At 49.1% G+C, this 20636-nt stretch overlaps 1 protein-coding gene across 1 annotated transcript in view; it reads right to left on the bottom strand.

Annotated features, from left to right (window-relative positions):
• The window catches only part of Dkk3 (dickkopf WNT signaling pathway inhibitor 3), a 40637-nt gene extending 37559 nt beyond the window's left edge, over nt 1–3078 (bottom strand). Inside the window, exon 1 of the mRNA XM_059251497.1 lies at nt 2853–3078. Within this exon, the coding sequence (XP_059107480.1) occupies nt 2853–3065 (213 nt within the window). The 5' untranslated portion in view covers nt 3066–3078. The remainder of the gene's footprint in view (nt 1–2852) is intronic.
• Nucleotides 3079–20636: the final 17558 nt, after the last annotated feature.

Genomic DNA, 20636 nt, shown 5'->3' with positions numbered 1-20636 from the left:
ATCCATCCGCCTGGCTCTGCCTCCCTAGTGCTGGGATTAAAGGCGTGCCACCACTGCCCGCTAACATACACTTCTTAATGACACGGAGTAAGAAAACAGGAGCATCTTAGATCGAAGCCACTGGAGGACTTGCTTTTTCTAAAGATAATCCTAGAAAATCAGCCACTTTGTCCCTCAAGGGACATCAACAGCTTGAGGCAGCTGGACAAAATAAAAAGCCAGGAAGTTACTTGAAAGCAGATTCATGATGCAACTATGTAAACATCAACTGCCTGTGGCTGGGTTCTCCCTCATCCCCTTGGGTATCAGCTGCCCTGTGTTTATGACATTTAAGGGGCTTTCTGGAAGTTTCTTTTTTAAAAAAAAATGCTGGGCTGATGAGATGGCTCAGAGGGTAAAGGTGTTTGCTGTGCCAGCCTGACACCCTAAGTTCAATCCCTGGAACCCACACAACCACACATGCACTGTGACACACAGGTGTGTGTACATGCATACACACACACACACACACACACACACCATCATGCATACATAAAATAATAATAAATAAAAATAAAAGTTACTTTTAAAAAGTCAATAGCCACAGTCTATAAAATCATACATTACTTTAAGACTGATTTTAATACCTTACATTTTTCTTTTCTCTTCCTTCCCACCCCACTCCAGAGCTGGGGATCAAAATCAGAGCCTGGAGCATGCTAAGCTCTGCTGCTGAGCTACAGTTCCAGGCCCAGACATTTCAAAGATGGGTTCCACTGAGAATCCATCAAATGTTGGTAAGCTTTGCTGTGATTCATGCTACTACTGTTTGTTTTCTTTGTTCTTTTTTGGTTTTGTAGCAGAGGGTCTCAGAGTGTAGTCCAGGTTGGCTTTGGTTTCACTATGTAGCCTAAGCTGGCCTCAAATCTGTGATCTTCCTGCCTCAGTCTCCCAAGGACTGGGACTACTGGTGTGTACCACAAAGCCTAGTCACATTACCAGTTTTTCCATGACAAAAGAGATAGCCATTATTTCCTGAGTCCCAAAAATCCCCCATAATCCTCACAATGACCTCATGAGGAAGATACTTGGTTTATATTTACCTGCTTTCCTTACACCAATATTTGACAGGGTAATTTGCTTTCTAGAATCTTCTCTTTGACCTAGAGGTGGGCATTTTCTCCACTTCAGACCTGGATCCTATCACTAATAAATGGCAGTGCTGGGAACTGAATGAGAGAAAGTTGGTCTCTACTATCTAGTATTCTGCCATGAGAGTATTCAGGTTCCCCTATCCTGTCTCCACAGCCCACAAGGCCACTCTAGGAAGAAGACCACTGACTTGGGTTGATGCGATGGTCAGAGTCTTGGGTTTTATAACCAATCTGCACAACTCAAGCAGAGATATGTCAGAAAGGGAGAGAGTGGAGCCATGATAAAAAGCCTGTTTCGAACCTTCTGAACTGTGGTGGGCATTTCCCAGTGAGCTAAAACACGGAAGTGACCTGGTCTGTTCCTGGGAATCTGTGCAGAAGGAAGAAGTGTGCAGTGTCCTACAGCCTGGGGAAGGACAGCAGAAGCCCTGCTTTGAGCCAGAGTGGTCAGGAGCTCCGTGCAATCTGTGGTTACAGAGTTGGGGGATGCTGGAGTCCAGCTGACTCCCTCACCCTTCAGTCACTTTTCATGCCAACTGTTCCATTAGCTCAGAAAGCCCACAGGTCTTGGGACCCAGGCCTGTCCGGTAGATATTCATACATGGCTGCTCATGTCACTGCCTCCCAATCCAGTGTTCCCTGCAAAGCCCATCAGGCTGGCTTGGGGAATGGAGGGGAAAATATACCCAAACTACACAAGGTTGAAGCGACAGCAACCTATCCCAGCAGACAAGGGCCAGTATTTAAGACTGCCCAAGGGGTTACCATGAGACAGTGGAGAGCCCCAACCCACTTGTTTGGTTCACTAAAATGGCTGGTTCCACTCCAATCCAGCCTGTCCTCAAGTGTCAAGGACAGTTAGCCACACACTGATCAAGAAGGTCCAGGAAGCTTTCAACACGGTTGGGGCCCATCTTAGAGGACAGAGCAGGGTGCCATCCTAAGTGTTGGCACCTGAAGATGAGAAACCAAAGTCTTCCCCTCATCTGTCAGGGGAGAGGCATTGTATCTAATTCTCACAGGAAACTGAGGTTCAGGATGCTAAGTGATTGACCATCCACCTATTGTTGAGGAGCAGAGAATCTGAAACTTGGGCTTCGAAACAGACTAGGTGTAGGTGAAGTGGGGTTGCCTCTAGCATTCTCATCCCCTACCTTCTGACCATCACTGCGGCATGGACTTAGGACTTTCTTCAGCCTTCCTTTTCCGCCCCTCAGCAGACTGCCAGCAGAGCTCAACACTCTTTTTTCCCTCGACTGGCATTCTGACTGTATCTTGGGGAAGATGGTACAGGCTTGACGCCCAAGGGACATGTTAGAACTTGGAGCTCCCTGCAGCTGCCTCAGCCTCTGCAAAGCCACTGAGCTGGGACACCAGAGTGGCTCCAACCTCAGCTCAGCTCCACCGGGGGAGGAAAGCCAGCTACATACTCAAAGACATCTGCAACACAGTGGCCCCAGCTCCCCGGGAAGGATTCAGCTAAGACTCCCTCCACGAACAGGGTTGGATCCAGACCTTTTTGGCAGGCAGGTAGAACCAGCTGAGAGTAAAGATCGCCCAGCGCTGCACTCGGGGGGCACTCCACGTCCCTTTCCAGCTCTACACAAAGCCAGGTCTTTGGTCAGTGCTGCGACCATCGCTGGAAACATTGCCCCCCCAGGGCCCACTCCCTACTTATCCTGCTACTTTCCGAGCCAGGAGCCCTCGGGGTGCACCCACCTCCTCCACGGCGCTGCGCAGTTTGTGCTGCGTGTCTTCCATCAGCTCCTCCACCTCTCGGAACATCTCATTGAGCGTAGCTTCCTCCTGCGGGTAGCTGAGAGCCGGGCCCGGCTCCACTGGAGTCCAAGTCGCCGTCGGGGCCGGAGCCGGGGCGGTGGGGACAGCCGCCGCCAGCAGTAGACACAGCAAAATGCCCCTGAGTCGCTGCATGTTTGCTCCACGCTGGCCGCCGCCTGTGTGTCCCGGAACGCTATCAGAGACTGCAGGACCACCCCTCTTGCCCGCCCCGCCCCGCCGCTCAGTCCGCCCCCAGATGGAGTGAGACCCAGCCTCCTCCCAGCCGCAGCCCCTGCTGAGGACAGTGGCGCTCGCAATCCGCTCCAGCCTGGATGCCCTCCTACACCCTCCAATTCTAGTACCTAGGGGAAGCTCTGATTGCCACGATAATGGTTCCTCCTGAACCAAGAAACCAAGGTCTCCTACACTAACAGCAGACCCTCTCCCCCGACCCCCACCCCGGAGCATGATGGGTTCAAGTCCAGTCCCTTCCTTTACTAGTTCACAGTGGAACTCTACTGCTGAGAGTCCTTGGTCCCCGACTTAGCCCCCAGCCTCTTCCAGCCCCCAGGAGCTCGGCAGAGTCCAGGTCATCCTCTTCTCCTCGTGATCCAAATGCATGAAGCCCCCATCTCTACCTAGGGGAGACCTAGCTGGACTATCCCCACAACAATGACCGCCGAGCACCCACCTCGAAAGGACAAAGCTGAGCTGTAGGCTGGATCTGCTCACACCTGGCCACGGGGCTGCCACAGAGCAGCCGGAGAAGAATTAGTACTGCTCGGGGCGGGGATGCAGCGCCGGTACCCAGTGAGCCTGCAGCCTGCTCACCTCCCACCCCAACCCACTACGCCTCTGCCCCGCGGGAGGGGCGGTCGCACAGCCAATCGCTCTCTCTGCCGCTCGCAACCTCAAGCGAGCCTCTCTAAGTCCTGGGAGGCCCACACTGCGGGGATCCATCCTCTTCCAGGCAGCCCCTTGCCTCCACGATAAACCAGGCTTCTGCCGTCCCTGGCAATCTTCTTGAATTTTACCTTGCTGGCTCTCAGCCCGCCTCTGCCTTGGATGCGGTCCTAAAGGATGGACTCCCAGCCCCTCAGCCAACACAGGCTGGTCTAGACGGTCTCCAGCCAGGAAAATCCACTTTTGGCCCTAAGAATGGGTCAACAGAATGTCAGCAAGCCCCTAGAGGGCGACATAGCAGACTGGCTAGGACCAGCACCTCCAGCCCAAGTCTGGCCAAACTAGCGTGGTCTGTGTAGACTATAGCTGTATGTGCATGTTCTACTTAATATTCACGAGGCGTGAAGAGGGGTCGGGGCGCAGAAACAGGCTGTGTCACTATCTTAATGAGATTTCAACCTTGTCTATTGGCACCTCTCCTCAGTGCCTAGAAAAGGAGGGACTTAAAAGATGTGTTTTCAAAAACTTCCCCCACTTCTTTGATTATCTAGTCCTGATTCTACCCCTTTGCTCTTCCTGACACCTCCCCTCTCTCGAGGCGCCTCCTGACCCTCCCCCTTTCTTCCCTGTGCTGGCTAGTTTTTTGTCGACTTGACACAAGCTGGAGTCACCCGGGAAAAGGGAACCCCAGTTGAGAAACTGCCTCATTGGATTGGCCTGTGGGTCTATCTATGCGGCATTTTCTTAGTTGCTAATTGATGTGGGAGGTCCCAGGCACTGTGGTGATGCCAAGCCTGGGCAGGTGGACCTAGGCTGTAGAAGAAAGTGACTGAGGAAGCCAGAGGAGAAAAAGCCAGCAAACTGACTTCCTCGAGCTCTGCTTCAGTTCTTGACTCCAGATTCGGGCCTTTAGCTCCTGCCCTGGCTTCCTGTGATGATAGAGTATAAACCCTTTCCACCTAAAGTTGCTTTTAGTCATGATCTTTATCACAGCAATAGAGAGCCAAAGAGAACACGGCCCCTTTCTCCTCTGGGGTGGCTAGCTTCCTCTGCTCCCAGGCCACTGACTGGCTGGAGTCTCTTTGCCAGCCCCTCCCCCATCTACCCACCAGGAACCAGGAGCTCCTTTGTACCTGCAGGGCCTCAGGCCTACACACTTGGTCCCTGGAAAATGAAGGGGCGGGTGGTTATATCAATAGCTGCTGGTGCACCAGTACAGTGGTGTGGTCAGTGAGCAAGCATTATGTTCCGAATGCAGGAATCTACTCACTGAATACTCAGCAGCCTTTTGAAGTTGGTGCTGCTATTTTTGGTCATTAAAAGCCAAAGGGCTGTGCTTTCTCATAAGGGGGATCTCAATTTTGTGACCATCATTCTTTGCAGAACTGTTTTGCAGATATATAGTTGTTATTAAACAAAACTATCACAAAAGGAAAAGAGACTCTACACAACGTAATTATAAGTTCTCAACCTGCTTCCCTCTGAGCCAGTCTAGCAAACAGCCCCAGGCTGGCCACAAGGCACTGACAAGCTGTAGTGATGGACACCATCCCTGTCCAGACGTGGTCTTGGCTCTGGAAAGTTTGGATGAAGGCAAAGAAAGTCCAGTGACTCTGGAGACTGGTAGAAGAGTCCCTAACTAGGTGGTTTTTTTGTGAAATGGGGGGGCCTAGGAGCTGGAGCAGAGAGGGGCAGATCTGCACAGACCATGTTCGGAGGAAGGCACTTGCTAAACCTCCACAATTCCAATTGTATCTTTGGCCAAGATCCATCTCCACTAGGGCCACCAGGGGGCGGTGGAGGGGTTAGTTATTTGCTGCTGGGATGAAAAAACAAAACAAAACAAAACAAAACACTAAGGCCCAAGGCACCTTTAGGAGGAGAGAGTTTATTCTGGCTTACAGTTCCAAGGGGATAGGGTCCGTGCTGGCAGAGTGGAGGCAGCAGCAGGGATAGAAAGCTGAGACTTCATATCTTTAACACGAACATGAAGCGGGGAGAGCAAACAGGAAGACGGCGGGTATATATGTAATCTCAAAGCCCGCCTCCAGTGACCTACTTCCTCCTACAAGTCGGCCTCATCTAAACCATAGTGCCACCACTGGGAACCAAGTGTTCATATCCCCACCAAGCCTATGGGGGGCATCTCTCATTCAAACCGCCACAGGGGGTGTTGTTTTGTTTGTCTGCGTTCAGAGTATTGGGAACACTTTCTGGGATAATGAGGTAACACTCTCAGTTCTCACATTTCCTCTGTGAGAACCAATTGTGACATAAACATCTCATTTCATGGATGGAGACGTGGCCCCAGCTGGTTGTCACTCACAAGAAATTTCCTAGAGAGTTAGACGCTACACGGCAGTTTTGCGTCTCGCCATCCACCCACTGGAAACACATGCCGAAGGAGGTCTGTAAGCTGCTGCTCATCAAGGCTCTGTGCGTGCTGACGAGCACGCAGAGGCCACTTATTGGCACTTTTCAGGAAGAGAGTGGATAAAGTGGGGTTCTTATGCACAGTGCAAAGCTGTGTGGCAGTAAAAATAATGAGTGACATTTATAGGCAGCAATATTACTAAGTCTCAAAAGCATTATGCAGAGTGGAAGAAGTAGTTTGCAAAATGAAATTCATAGACTACTGTATGTGCATATTTTTAAAACACAAAATAATAGCAGATGTTATGTATGGATCCTCGCATATAGTAACAAATATAAGTATAATACAGGCATATACAGCCTGCTTCTGAGTGGGAGGCAGGGAAAAACACACAGAGGGGTTTTTGTTTTGTTTTGTTTATTTCTTTTTTAAAATTTTCTACTATAGTGATACATGTAAGCCCAGGCTGGCCTCACTATGCGGTTAAGATGCTTAAATTCCTAATTTTCCTGCCTCCACTTTCCAAATAAAAGGATCATGGGCATGCCCCACCACACTTGGCTCTCTCTCCATCTTGAATAGATTATGATGAATACACGTTGGAACAAAATGGGTAGAGTTGTAGGTAAAGGAAACGTCTTTGTCAGCTGTTTTCATAGCTCAAATGAAAGCCAAGTGAGATGACACACAACACATGTCCCTGCAGCCACCTTCAATCCATCCCCAGAGTGGCCACTGGGACATGCCAAATAAGCACAAGCCTGTGACGCCACAGGGCAATGAAGAACAGGTAGACAGACAAGGCAAGGGTGGGTGGGGGACAAGGAGATGCTGACCACGGAAGGAAGGCGGGCGAAGCAGTGGGGACAAGTAGATGCTGACCACGGAAGGAGGGCGGGTGAAGCAGTGGGGACAAGGAGATGCTGAGCACCGAAGGAAGGCAGATGAAGCAGTGGTCAAAGCGAAGTCTTCCTAAGTACCTGAAGGACCACCCTGCTCTACCTCACAGTGACAGGGGCGGGGATCGGGTTGTAATGGCACTGGTGACTACCTCATTTGACTAAACCAAGGATGGGCAGCTCAACTAAGCTGAACCCATCTCTTTCTCTCTCGGACTTGAGGCTGAAGAAACCATCCAAGTGGAAGAAGGAACCTCAAGTGAAGGTCAGGAGCCTGAGGGAGAAGAGGGAGGAAGAGGGGGTGAGATGCTACCCTAACCCTTGGCTCTGGTTTCTTATGCATCTTTCTGAGATATGGCAAAATCTGTCCTTAAATTCTTCAGGTCCTTTGGGGATTGTTCCAGGATCCCTACAGATACTCAACCCATAGGAAAAAAAAAAAAAAAAAGGTATTATTTGCATATAACCTGTTCAATTTGGTGTATACTTTATTCTCCTTCCTTTCTTCCATTTCATTTATTTACTTATCTGAGCCTTGGTCTCATGTAACCAAGGCTTCCAGTTCACTAAGTGGCAAACGGTGGTCTGAACTCCTTAATTATCCTGGCTTCACCTCCCAAGTGCCTGGCTTGCAAGTGTGAGCCACTGTGCCTGGCTTGCCTTCTTTTGTTTTAATGAGACAATTCTCTTCAAGGCAGTCTAACTTCACAGGAGTTTACTGTCCCCCCTCGAGATTCCTAAGCAGCCGAACAGAGACAAGTCACCAGGAGTGATTTGCATCCCCTTTATTAGCTGGCCTCTGCTTGGCAATGCCAGCCACACAGTTTCACGGAGCCTTTCTAGATCCTGCCTGTAACACACAATTGTTCAGAAGAAATTGGTGCCAAGACTTTTCTGAATGGAAACTCCATCTGCCCTTGGAAAGAGTGTCCACGTGGACTCAGGATTTCCATGAGCAACAGCCACTGAATATCCAAAATATATGTTTCTTTTGCCAAGTTTCCATGGGCGGGTGCAAAAGAGACCCAGAGGACCATATTCCTGGCTATCACCCTCGGAGCACAGCACAGGAGGGAGAACCTTGAGGCTGCTCGCCCTATTTCTTTGGCTAGCAGGTGGATCAGTGTGCTCTGTGTATTCTTGCATGTGTCTGAAATGGAGAATGACTCACAGCAGGAGGAATATTTTTGTAGAACTAGTTCACAAAAAGAAATGTGGTGGAGTGTGATGGCAAATGCTTAGATTATTATAGGATGCAGTCCTCCAAGCAAAGCAGCCTGCTTTTGAAAGACCATAGGGTGCAGGCCTGTTGAGTCCCCTTAGAGAAGCAGGAGGTTGGGAGAGGAGATGGATGCTTCTTTGTGAGTCCAGCCACACCCTCCTGCCCTTCCCAGACAGTTGTAGGCAATTCTAGCCAATTGCACAGGATCTCAGAGGTGAGGTGCTAGCCCACAGACTATGGCGGAAAGTGCTTTCCCACAGAGACTATGGGGGAGCTGTTGTCCATGCTGGGTGAAGCCTTACTGGTGTGGCTAGTTAGAGACCCCCACGCTGCTGCAAGTAGCCTCCCCCCACGCTCTGTAAAAAATGCCCAGTGATCTCCCTGGTTCCCCCAGGGTGAACTTAGGTGAAATCCCACTTTAGTTTGTCACCAGGGCCTTACAAGGAGAGGGTAGACATTATTCATATCTCCAGGAGAAGGAATATCTGAAGCACCTCTCATCCCGGAACTTAGGAGATGGAAGCAAGCAAATGGAGAGTTCAAATTTATCCTGGAGCTGTTAGGTAACTACAGAGGAAGAAAGTTTAAAAATGTGTTCACCCAGCCCCCTCCACTCCACTGCTTGGGATCTGAATAATGTGTTTAGCTCTTCTCTAGGACAGTTTGTCTGTTTTGTTTGTTTGTTTAAATGCTGGATGAACTTAAACATTTAATTTAAATAATGACTAGGAACCATGTCACTTAAATAGATGTTTGCTGAAAAATCCAGGTGCCTGGTTGCTGTGTTTAGAGTTGCTGATTCAGCATGTGTAACATAGGGTTCCCTTCATGTTGTGGTCCAATCTGGCCCCGCAGACTATAAGGAAGCATCCCTGAAAAGCATCCTATTATCTTAGGTCTCACCACAAAGCTCTCCTCTCCTCCCACCAGCTCCTCTGGCTTCTGGAATAGCTTGTCCACACCCAGCAGGGCTACCCTTCCTTCTTATGTGCATGGAAACTCCGGGAGAAGGGGGAGGGGGCGGACTGAGAGCTTGACGGTCCTGGGTTCCGATTCTCCAAGGACTGAACCTCCCGGGGCTCTCCGGCAGATGGGCAGGTAAGTACTCAACTCCTGGGCTTCTGGCCCTACCAGCTATCACTCTCGCTGCCAAGGAGGCCTCCAGCAAATGCTTGTGCAGCTAATAATCACGGTTGTGGAAACCCTGAGTCCACGTGGACGCTCTTTCCAAGGGCAGATGGAGTTTCCATTCAGAAAAGTCTCGGCACCAATTTCTTCTGAACAATTGTATGTTACAGGCAGGATCTAGGAAGGCTCCGTGAAACTGTGTGGCTGGCATTGCCAAGCAGAGGCCAGCTAATAAAGGGGATGCAAATCACGCCTGGTGACTTGTCTCTGTTCGGCTGCTTAGGAATCTCGAGGGGGGACAGTAAACTCCTGTGAAGTTAGACTACCTTGAAGAGAATTGTCTCATTAAAACAAAAGAAGGCAAGCCAGGCACAGTGGCTCACACTTGTAAGCCAGGATGGTGGGACCTTCCTGAAGATACTGAGGCAGGACCCACCAGCCACTGCTCACCTGATAGATGTTTCCAGAAAAATAAAGTTGGCTCTTCCTCTGTGTTTTGTGATCTCCAGATCCTTGCCATTCAGAAGTTAAAAGGTACAAACTCTTACACTGTCCACATGACAATATGGACACATCTCAGGTACATTATAGTAAGAGAAAAAAGCTGCAGTTGAATGTTCTAGAAAAGTCAAACTATTGGGCCTGCGCACAGATGCCCTGTTGTCAGGGGCTGGGGTGAGGAGGACTTGAAGATAAAACTGGAACACTGAAAGATGCTGTGCCTTGATCTTGGTGGTAGACATGTGACTTTGGAACCTACATACTGAACATCATAGCACTGGACATTAAGAGAGGAATTTTATGGATGTGAGTTTGTGATAGTTTTAATTGTGGAGTTGACACAACCTGGGATTGCCTGGGAGGCAGGTCTCTGACTATGTCACGGCAGGGGTGGGGTGGTGGTGGTTGGTGGTGGCGGCGGCGGCGGCGGCGGCGGCGTCTTGATTTCATTAATCAAGTCAGGAAGACATGCATACTGCAGGAGCACCTTTCCACAGGCAAGGGTCCTGGACTGAATGAAACAGAGAAAGTGAGGTGAACACGAACATGCATATGTGAATTCATTACTCCCTGCTCTGAACTGTGCCTGTAATGTGACTAGCTAGTTAAGGTTCTCACCTCTTTGAATTCCCCGTGATGGTGGACCATCACCTGGAACTGTGAGCCAAATAAACCCTTTCTCCTGAAATTTGCTTTTGTCGGGGTATTTTGTCACCAACAGGAAACAAAGCTGAGGCGAAGTGTGTGTGTGTGTAAGAGAGAGAGAGAGAGAGAGAGAGAGAGAGAGAGAGAGAGAGAGAGAGAGAGAGAGAGACACGAGAGAGAGTACACCAAATGTGTTTCTTTCCCAAATAACTTCATGTGCATACAATGCCGTAGATAATTAATAATAGGGTAAAGGTCATTCGGCACCGCAGGAGGCCTTCTCAGAAAAGGGCTTGGTAGCTAGGCCTCAGGTGGTATTCTGCAAACTTTTCTGGAATCATAATCTTGAATAAGCTGATGTGTATAATCCTAAAATTTTCTTACTTTTAAAAACATGATTTCACCTTTGTTACAAAAAGTAATACAAACCAGCCGGGCGATGGTGGCACACGCCTTTAATCCCAGCACTCGGAAGGCAGAGGCAGGCGGATCTCTGTGAGTTCGAGGCCAGCCTGGGCTACAGAGTGAGATCCAGGAAAGGCACAAAGCTACACAGAGAAACCCTGTCTCGAAAAACCAAAAAAAAAAAAAAAAAAAAAAAAAAAAAAAAAAAAACAAAACAAAGAGTAACACAAACCTACCTTAGAAAGAAGAAACTTGTCAGGAGGCACTACATTCAGGGGATGGGGGTGAGCATGCTGTGTGGATGTGTGGTGCTTTGGGCATGTGGATGAGGAAGTAAGAGTACCACTTCGGGTTTACTCCTCTGGAGCAATCCCCCTTGGTGTTTGAGACAACGTCTCTCATCGGCCTGGAGCTTCATGATTAGACTAAACTGGCTGACTATAGAGCCCTGGCTTATAGGTGTGCACAACCATGCTTACCTCCTCCTCCTCCTCCTCCTCCTCCTCTACCTCCTCTTCCTCCTCTACCTCCTCCTCTTCCTCCTCTTCCTCCTCCTCCTCTACCTCCTCCTCCTCTTCCTCCTCTACCTCCTCCTCTACCTCCTCCTCTACCTCCTCCTCCTCCTCTTCCTCCTCTACCTCCTCCTCCTCCTCTTCCTCCTCCTCCTCCTCTTCCTCCTCCTCCTCTTCCTCCTCCTCCTCTACCTCCTCCTCCTCTACCTCCTCCTCCTCTACCTCCTCCTCCTCTACCTCCTCCTCCTCTACCTCCTCTTCCTCCTCTACGTCCTCCTCCTCTTCCTCCTCTACCTCCTCCTCTACCTCCTCTACCTCCTCCTCTACCTCCTCTACCTCCTCCTCTACCTCCTCCTCTTCCTCCTCTACCTCCTCCTCTACCTCCTCCTCTTCCTCCTCTACCTCCTCCTCTACCTCCTCTACCTCCTCCTCTACCTCCTCTACCTCCTCCTCTACCTCCTCTACCTCCTCCTCTACCTCCTCCTCTACCTCCTCCTCCTCCTCCTCCTCCTCCTCTTTTAACATGGGTGCTGGGATCAAACTCAGGTCCTTGTACTTGCAAAGCTTCGCCCACTGAGCCATCTCCCAGTCCCCAACACTGCAACTCAATTACAGAAGCATGGCCCAAGGATACGCTTTCTCATTCTCCCCAGGTGGCAGGGCAGGTTTTCTCCCTTCTTTGAGCTCTGTGGGCCTCCTCTATAAAAAGAGGGCAGGAACTCAATCTCCGTCCTGGGTCTGTTGTAAGAAACAGCTCCTCCAAGCGCCTAGGCAAGCGGCTGGCTCTTAGGAAGCCCTGGGGAGCACCGGCTATGATTATACAGCCATCAGCAACATCATTACCAGGCCTGGTTGGCAGGGCGTTAGGCCTTTTATCACAGATGGACATGGGCAGGAACAGAGCCCCTTTGTGTGGGCCCAGCCAAGCTCTAGGGAAGGCCAGCAAGGGAGTGCCCAAAGCAAATGGGCTAGGACCACAAAGGGTCCCCCGCTGCTGCAGACAGCCCTTTTTGTTTACGCAGGCAAACCTTTTATCTGCCTCCCAGCCCAGAGCTGCCAGGATAGCCGGGTCAGGAGTTCACAGAATAAACAACGTTTGCGTCCAGAACATGCTCCCATCCAGTCCTGGGTGCTGTGGCTGGGGCTCTCACAAGTTTAAGGCTGCTGTTCTTGAACCAGGTGTGGTGATACGTGACTGTAGTCCCAGTATTTAGGAGGTGAAGACAGGATCAAGAGTTCAAGTTCATCACCCATTACATAGTGAGTTCAAGGTCAGTTTGAGCTATGTGAGTTTCTGTCTCCAAAACCCAAAAAATCTGGCCAGGGATGTGGCTTCATAAGTAGAGTGCTTGCCTAACATTCCTGAAGCCCTGGGTCTAAACTCTAACATAAAACCTGACCAGAGGATTCTAGCCTGTGATGTCAGTGACTCAGCAAAGTGAAGGCAGGAGGATCAGGAGTTCAAAGTCATCCTTTATGTTCAAGCATAGCGTTGGCTACATGAGACTCTGTCTCAAAAAAAGTTTTTAATTAAGCTTCCTTTTTTTTTCTTTTTTTAGCAGATTAGGACCTCAGCATCCTTTCTTGCAGCAGGATGCCCAGTCAGCTCTCTGATGAAAACTAAGTAGAATTCAAATGAAGAGATTTGTCCAAAGTCCCTCTGTGAATGAAGAACGGGCTTCCTACCGTTAGGATGATTTGGCTAGACATAGCTCAGCTCTGCCTTCTCATTTTGAGTCCTCTGTCAGGATCTTGCTCTGCTGGTTGCAGTGGTCCTATGTGCTTCCCATCTCTGAAACACCACAGCCCTTGGCCTGTTTGGTGAAGTACCTTTGGAGATTCGCCGTTGGCCTTGAGCTGGCCAGCGCTGCCGGGAGAATATGCCAGCATCCGGCATCTTCCAGGCTGGTGGTTCCCAGACCTCAGCAAGCATCAGGAGCACCTGGAGAGGCAGCATTGGCATTCAACACAGGCTTTCAACACAGTCCTGGACCAGGCAGTGCCAGCCTCCCGAGTGATGAACTCTTGTTCTTAACTCTTGGGATCATTGCAAGCTTCACCAGGTGGAGGGGAGGGAGTGATTGGGTTCAAGTGCCAGGACCAAGGGAGGAAGGAGGAAGGAATGGACTGGGAAGGACCAGTATGGAGAGACCCTGGAAACTGGTGGACAGAGACTCGTGTTTACAGAACACAACTGACATCGGAAAGCAGAGCTGGACAAACCATGTGAGTGTCACATCTGAGGCAAGGTGAGGGCTGCAGGAGGGAGGGTGGCTTCTGGTCAGCCTGGAATGAGCAGTTGAGGCCCCGTTATGCAAAAGGCCTGTCAGGTGGAGGAGAGCGGGCTGCTATCATGAGCTGCAGCCTTGGTGAACCCTAGAGTGAGCGGCTAATGGTGAACGGGATCCTGTAGGACTGACTAGCTCTCAAAACTTACCCATTAAGCTGGGCATTGTGGCACAAGAATGAAATCTCAACACTTGGGAGATGAGCACAGAAAGAGATGGAGGCACAAGGACCCGAGTTCCAGTCCCAGAACCAGGGTAAAAACACTGGGCAAGGTGGCACATGTTCTGATTTCATCCTTGGGGAGATAGAGACAGGAGCGTCCCTGGGGCTCACTGGCCAGCCAGTCTAGCCTAATGGGTGAGCTTCAAGTCAAATAGGGATCACGTGTCAAAAATAAGGTTTATAAGGCTGGGCATGGTAGTGCATGCCTTATTCTTAGCACTCAGGAGGCAGAGACAGAGGCAAGGGGATCTCTGTGAGTTTGAGGCCAGCCTGGTCTACATAGCAAGTTCCAGGCCAACAGAGCTACACAGTGAGACTCTGTCCCAAAATGATGATGATGTTCATGAAAAAAGATCCCCAGGGTTGCTTTTCGCCTACCCCCACCCCCACCACACACACAAATAATAATAAAAATCAATGTTGAATGTAGAGTCAAAGTTGGGCTAAAACCCAGCTCTGCCCTAAGCTTCCTGTCAAGCTCGTGACCTTGTGTTTCTTCACTTCTCTTGATGATGACTGGTACCATATCTGCGATCTGGGCCTGTTCTCCAGGCTGTCAAGCCCACTAATAAGATGACGTATGTGACAGTACCTGAGACTCAGGGAAAGGTGAGCAACCAGTTTCTAATCACAGCCACGACAACTCTCTCTCCAACTCTTCGGATAGTGGGTGGTCTACAGTCAAGTTTAATTCTAATAGGGGTTACCTGGGTTGGTGCAACACAACCCCCACCTCACCCCTAATCAGGTCAGTCCCTTAAGACCAGCTTTACTCAGGGTGACAGATGAAAGTCTCAGGTTGTCACCTGGGCTTCTGACTACTTGTAGTTAGAGGTTCTGGCAACTTATTTTCAGAATCTGCCAGAACATTTCACAGAAAGGCACTTTCCTTATTACCTGTTGGTTGTATTTAGTACCGAAAGAGTGATTTACTTCCTGTTATCAGTTAATTATGAAGGATAAAATTCAGACCCCAAAGCAAGGCAGAGGTCCTGGCAAGGCAAGGAATGGGGGTGGCTGTTGTGTTTTGTTGCTCTGACAAAATACCCAAAGAGGAGAGGGTTCATTTTAGTCCACAGCTTCTGAGGTTTGGGCTCACAGTCCTCGATTTTCTTGAATCTCTGGTGGGGGCAGATGGCAGAGGTTACTCACCTCACAGTAGAGAGGAGCCAGGTACAACCTTCAAAGCCAAGGCCCTTATCACCTATTTCTTCCAGCCAGCCCTCCTCCCCAAGGTTTCCAGAACCTCCCAAAACAGTGCCAGCAGCTGAGGACATGAACCCTTAAAGGGATATATCATATCAAAACCATAATGAAGTATATGGAGTGTCTGCTCTCTCTGGGTATACCACCTTCCCAGAACCTCAGTGGGTCCACCGACTGCCGTGGTTTGGATCGTAAATGTTCCTTTAAAATGCACATGCTGATCTGGGGGTGGGGCATGGATCAGCTGCACAAGCATGAAGACCTGCGTTTGAATCCCTAACATCCGAGTTAAAAAGTTGGTTTGGTCTCACAGGCCTGTAACCTCAGCACTATTGGGCACGGCGAGAGGAGGCTCACTGCGGCTTTCTGGCTGCCAACCTAGTCCCAGGTTCACCGAGAGATCCCGTCTCAGGGAATAAGGTGGAGTATGAGAGTAAAGATTACCTGATGCCCCCCACATGCACACACACATGTGCATATACCACACATAGACTCACACACAAAACAACCACAAATGTGTTGAAGGCTTCCCAGCCAGTGGTGCTACCAGGAGCTTCCAGAGCCTAGTGGATACATGGACTAATGTTGCTGCAAGCTTGGTTAGGAAGCCCACAGTCTGAGATTATTGGGCTGGTACCTCACAGGAAAGTGGGTCCACACCGAGCCATGGGCTACAGCCCTAAGCCCATCACTGACCACAGAAACCTGGGTCATGATCCCCTAGGAGTCACTCTGGTGGCAAGCTGTCTGTCCTTCCTCTGAATCCAGACCAGAGAAGCCAGGAGAAAAATCTCCAGCCAGCTATCTCAAGAAGGCTCCTAGAAGTTGTCAAAAAATTAGAAATGTTCCTGGCACAGTGGCCACATACCTTTAATCCCAGTATGTAGGAGGCAGAGGCAGGCAGATCTCTAAGAGTTTGAGGCCAGTCTGGTCTACTCAGTAAGTTCAAAGCCAGCTAAGCTACATAAAGAAAAGAATTAATAACAGCACTTTTGTGTGGCTTGTCTATGCCGCTCATGAATATCTACTCAAAGGACTGATATCAGTTTACTACAAAATAACCACATACCACGTTTATCATAGCAGCACTCACTATACTCAGCTCAGTGCCCATCAGTCAATTTAAAAGCAAAGAAATCATAGTATTTAACACAGAGAGAGTTATTCAGGCATAAAAAACAAAGAAATTATCTATTTTCAGGAAAAAGCATGATGCTAGAGATTATCCCAGTAATGAAATAAGCCAGATGCCCAAAGCCAAGTATCCATGTTCTCTCTCATGGGCAGTGCAAAGAGACCCCTTAATGCAATTCCTCATGTTTCTGTGACCCTCAACCATAGAATTATTTCATTGCTACTTCACAACTATAATTTTGCTGCTTTTATGAACTATAATGTAAATATTTGATATACAGGATATCTGATGCACAACTCCTGTGAGGGTCATGACACACAGGTTGAGAACTACTACCCTAGAGGAACAGAGTGCAAAGGAATTCACAAGCCTGGCTTACACAAGCTGAGTCATCCAACAACGGCCATCTTCACGTTGGAGATGCTGAGAACCCAGCCAGATGGTTGCTCAGCCCACCAGCTGGGTGCTCCAGCAGTTCCATTTGGTGCCGAAGGCCTGGAGGATTCTTCGGGAACCATCGGTCTTCAGTCCATGTTGGAAGGCCAGAGAGGCTGGAGACTGATGGCCACAAAGGATGGTGGCAGCAGCAGCACTCAAATAGGATAGACCCTCTCACCAGCAGAAGTCACAGGCAGGCTAGCAGCTTGGTTTTTCCCTCAGGCCTCTTTTATTTTATTATTATTATTTGAGACAAGGTCTCACTATGTAGCCCACCGGGAACTAGCTATGCAGACCAGGCTGGCCTTGAACTCACAGAGATCCACCTGCCTCTGCTTTACAAGTGCTAGGACTAAAAACATGTGTTACCACACCTAGCAAGCAGCCTCTTACATATTCTGTCTCTCTCTCTTCTCTCTCTCTCTCTCTCTCTCTCTCTCTCTCTCTCTCTCTCTCTCTCTCTCTCCCTCCCTCCCTCCCTCCCTCCCTCTCTCTCTCTCTTTCTCTCTCTCTTTCTCTCTTCCCCTCCTTTCCCCCTTCCTCCCTCTCTCCCCTCCCTCCATTCCTTCTTTCCTTCCTTCATTTATTGAGTTAGTTTTTTCCAGACAGGGTTTCTCTGTGTAGCCTTGGCTGTCCTGGAACTCTCTCTGTAGTTCTGCAAATTAAAGGCGTGGACCACTACCAGCCAGTCAATGCTGCATGTTCTTAACAACCATAAACAAGCGCTCTGGGAGTTGGGATGGGCCAAGAGATGCCTCCCCGGTAGTGGAGGTGGGATTCCATTGATTCTAAATGGAGGGTAGCCTGGGCTAGCTACACAGAGAGACATTGTTTCAAATCAAACAAACAAAGAAAGGAAACCAAACTGAAATGAAGTGGGGGGATGGGAGATGGCCGACACTATAAGCAAGCAATTTAAAAATAAGGAGTGGGCAGGACACAAAGGCTTGCTTCTTTTCATGACAGCATTCTAAGACTCTCCAGAAGCTTAATTTCTTTTTTCCTGATACCTTCTTTGGCTCTCCCTGGCCTCCCTCTCATTCTGGTTTGGGAGCCTCTGGGTGCCCTCACTTGGCACCTAGGCTTGATATGTGTCACCTTCTTCCGGTTATTTCCTAACCCTGTCTTTGTCTGGGTGCCTGCAGACATCCAGAGCATCGTCTGGTGAGTCTCCTGGGTGCTGGCATTTAGCAGGAACTGGCACACAGCACTGCCCAGGAACCATGGAATAAATGAATAAATATGGTTCTGGGCTCCATCACTCCACGTCAGAGCTCAGGCAAAACAACCCAGCCTGTCTCAGTCACGTGTCCTTCCTGCCCACACTGTTCTCGCCTCTGTAGTCACAGAGCAAGAGTCTTAGACACTCTGCCAAGGGGTGACTTGGGTGGAGGCAGTGAAAGTGAGACATTCTCCATCCTTCCCCTAAGCAGGTGATGTCTGAGCCTCAAGGTCGAAGTTGAGCAGCAAACGTGGTAGACGGCTTTAGCCAGAATCCTTCCTTGTCCCTGCATGTTTCTTGTTAGCTTGTCTGGTTTATTGGCTGGTTGGTGGAGACAAGAGCTCACTCTGCAGTCCAGGGTTGTGGTTTGAATGTGAACCACTGCCACCCTACCACCCCTGTGTAGGCTTGAGCACTTTGTCCCCGGCTGGTGGTGCTGTTCTGAACATTTAGGAGGTGGCACCTTGCTGGAGGAAATGGGTCACTGTGGTAAACGTGTGTGTAAACAGAGGTCAGCTTCAGGGGTTCCTTGATAGCTCTCCACCTTATTTTCTTGAGAGAGCATCTCCCACTGAACCTGGAGCTCACTGGCTGGCTAGATTGGCTGGCCGGTGAGCTCTAAGGACACCCCCCTCCACTCCCCAACCCCCAACTCCTGCCATCCCCAGACTAGGTTAAAGCTTACCCTGCCTTGCTCTCCCCGCCCCCTTTTTAATTTACTTTTTTATTTTATGTATGTGAACATTTTGCCTACTTGTATGTATGTATGTCTACCACTTGTGTGCCTGGTTCCTAAGGAGGCCAGAGAAGGCACTGGATCCCATGGAACTAGAGTTACAGATGTTTGTTAGCCACCATGTAGACATTGGGAATAGAGACTGAGCCATCTGCAAGAGCAGCCAATGCTCTTAACCACTGAATCATCTCCCCAGCCCTCCTTGCTCAGCTTTTTATGTGGGTGATGGGAATTCAAACTCAGGTCCTTATGTTTTTGCACACGCAGGATCACGTGCATGTGTGCACCACAAGTGCTTTACCAGATGAGCGGTCTCCCCAGCTCCGCTGTCTCTTTGAACTTGTTGGGATTCTAGATTCCTTTCTGCCCACCTGTCAAGAAGCCCCACTCAAAGATCACAGACCGGTGTGTGGCTGGAGTCTCCTTGCAGCCCATGCCTTGTCTGTCTCCTGATGGACACACTAAGGCTTGACAAAGGAAGCCACTACTGTTCCCACAGAAGGTGGAGATACAGTCCAGCCAAGTGTAGCACAGATGGATTCCAGAGTCCACGGGACTGGGATCACATGCTGGAGCAGGAGACCAACAAACTGCCAGGAAGACAGAGCATAAGAGGAGAAAATGACTTAACCTCTCACTGGCTTCTGCCTTGCAATAGGCAAACCAGGCACTGTGGGTTTTAATCATCCTCCAGGTCAAAGTCATGGACCAGAAACAAACATTAGACATACTAATTCCAAGAAAAGAATATTGGTAGCTGGGTTTTGTTTTCCTCAAGAAAGAAATAAAAGGCCATTTAGGTTCTCCAGTCTTCACTCTAGAATCATGGATGCAGAAGAAACTCACTTTTTTCTCTTTTTCATATGTTCTTACAGAAGTTTGGTTTTTTTGTTTGTTTGTTTTTGTGTGTGTGTGTACGTACGTACGTTCATGAATGCCTGCTGTGCACATTGTGTATGCATGAATGTGCAGCTATATGCACCCATGCATACACAGGTTGGTGTTGTGGAATATTCCTTTACACTGTGTGAAGATATGTCACTGTGAGTGGTTTAATAAAGAGCTGAATGGCCAATAGCTAGGCAGGAAGAGGTTAAGCGGGGCTTCTGGACACAAAGAGGTCTCAGGGAAAAAGAAAGGCAGAGTCACCAGCAAGATGCAGAGGAAGCAGGACATGCAAGAGGAGAGGTAAAACCCATGAGCCATGTGATAGCATGTAGATTAATAGAAATGGATTAATTTAAGTTATGAGAATTAGATAGAAACAAGCCTAAGCTATAGGCCGAGCTTTCATAATAAATAATAAGTTTCCATGTTGTTTTTTGTGAGCTGGTGGCCCAAAGAAAAAATCCACCTATAGGTTGGAGACCAAATGTGGACCCTGAGTGTCTTCCTTTATCCCTCTTCACCTTATTCTTTGAGACTTTTGCCTCTCACTGAAGCCGGAGCTTGGTATTTCAGCTAGACACACTGCTGTTGCAGAGGACCCGACTTTGGTTCCCAGCACTCATGTTGGGATATTACAATCATCTGTAACTTCAGCTCCAGAGGATCCAAAGCACTCTTCTGGCTTCCTAAGACACCTGCATGAGCATGTGTGCACACACACACATGCACACACTCACACATGCACTCATGCACACACACACATAATAAATTTTAAAAGACATCTGAACAGGAATATTCATTTGTAGCTTTGCTGCTGCTGCTTCTGCTGGAGGCATCAGGGGCCCTGAAGCCATACTGCTTGAGTTTAGGTCCTGGCTCTATCACGTTAGTATTAGCATGACTTTGAGCAGATTATTAACCTTTTATCCCCTAGTTCCTTATTAGTAATAGAGCTGAAGTAATTTAAAAAAAATCCCTGAAACTGTGAGTTGTTTATGA

This window comes from Peromyscus eremicus, chromosome 1 (assembly GCF_949786415.1).
Source record: "Peromyscus eremicus chromosome 1, PerEre_H2_v1, whole genome shotgun sequence".
Lineage (NCBI taxonomy): Eukaryota > Metazoa > Chordata > Mammalia > Rodentia > Cricetidae > Peromyscus > Peromyscus eremicus.
This window is presented reverse-complemented; position numbering and strand designations above follow the sequence as displayed.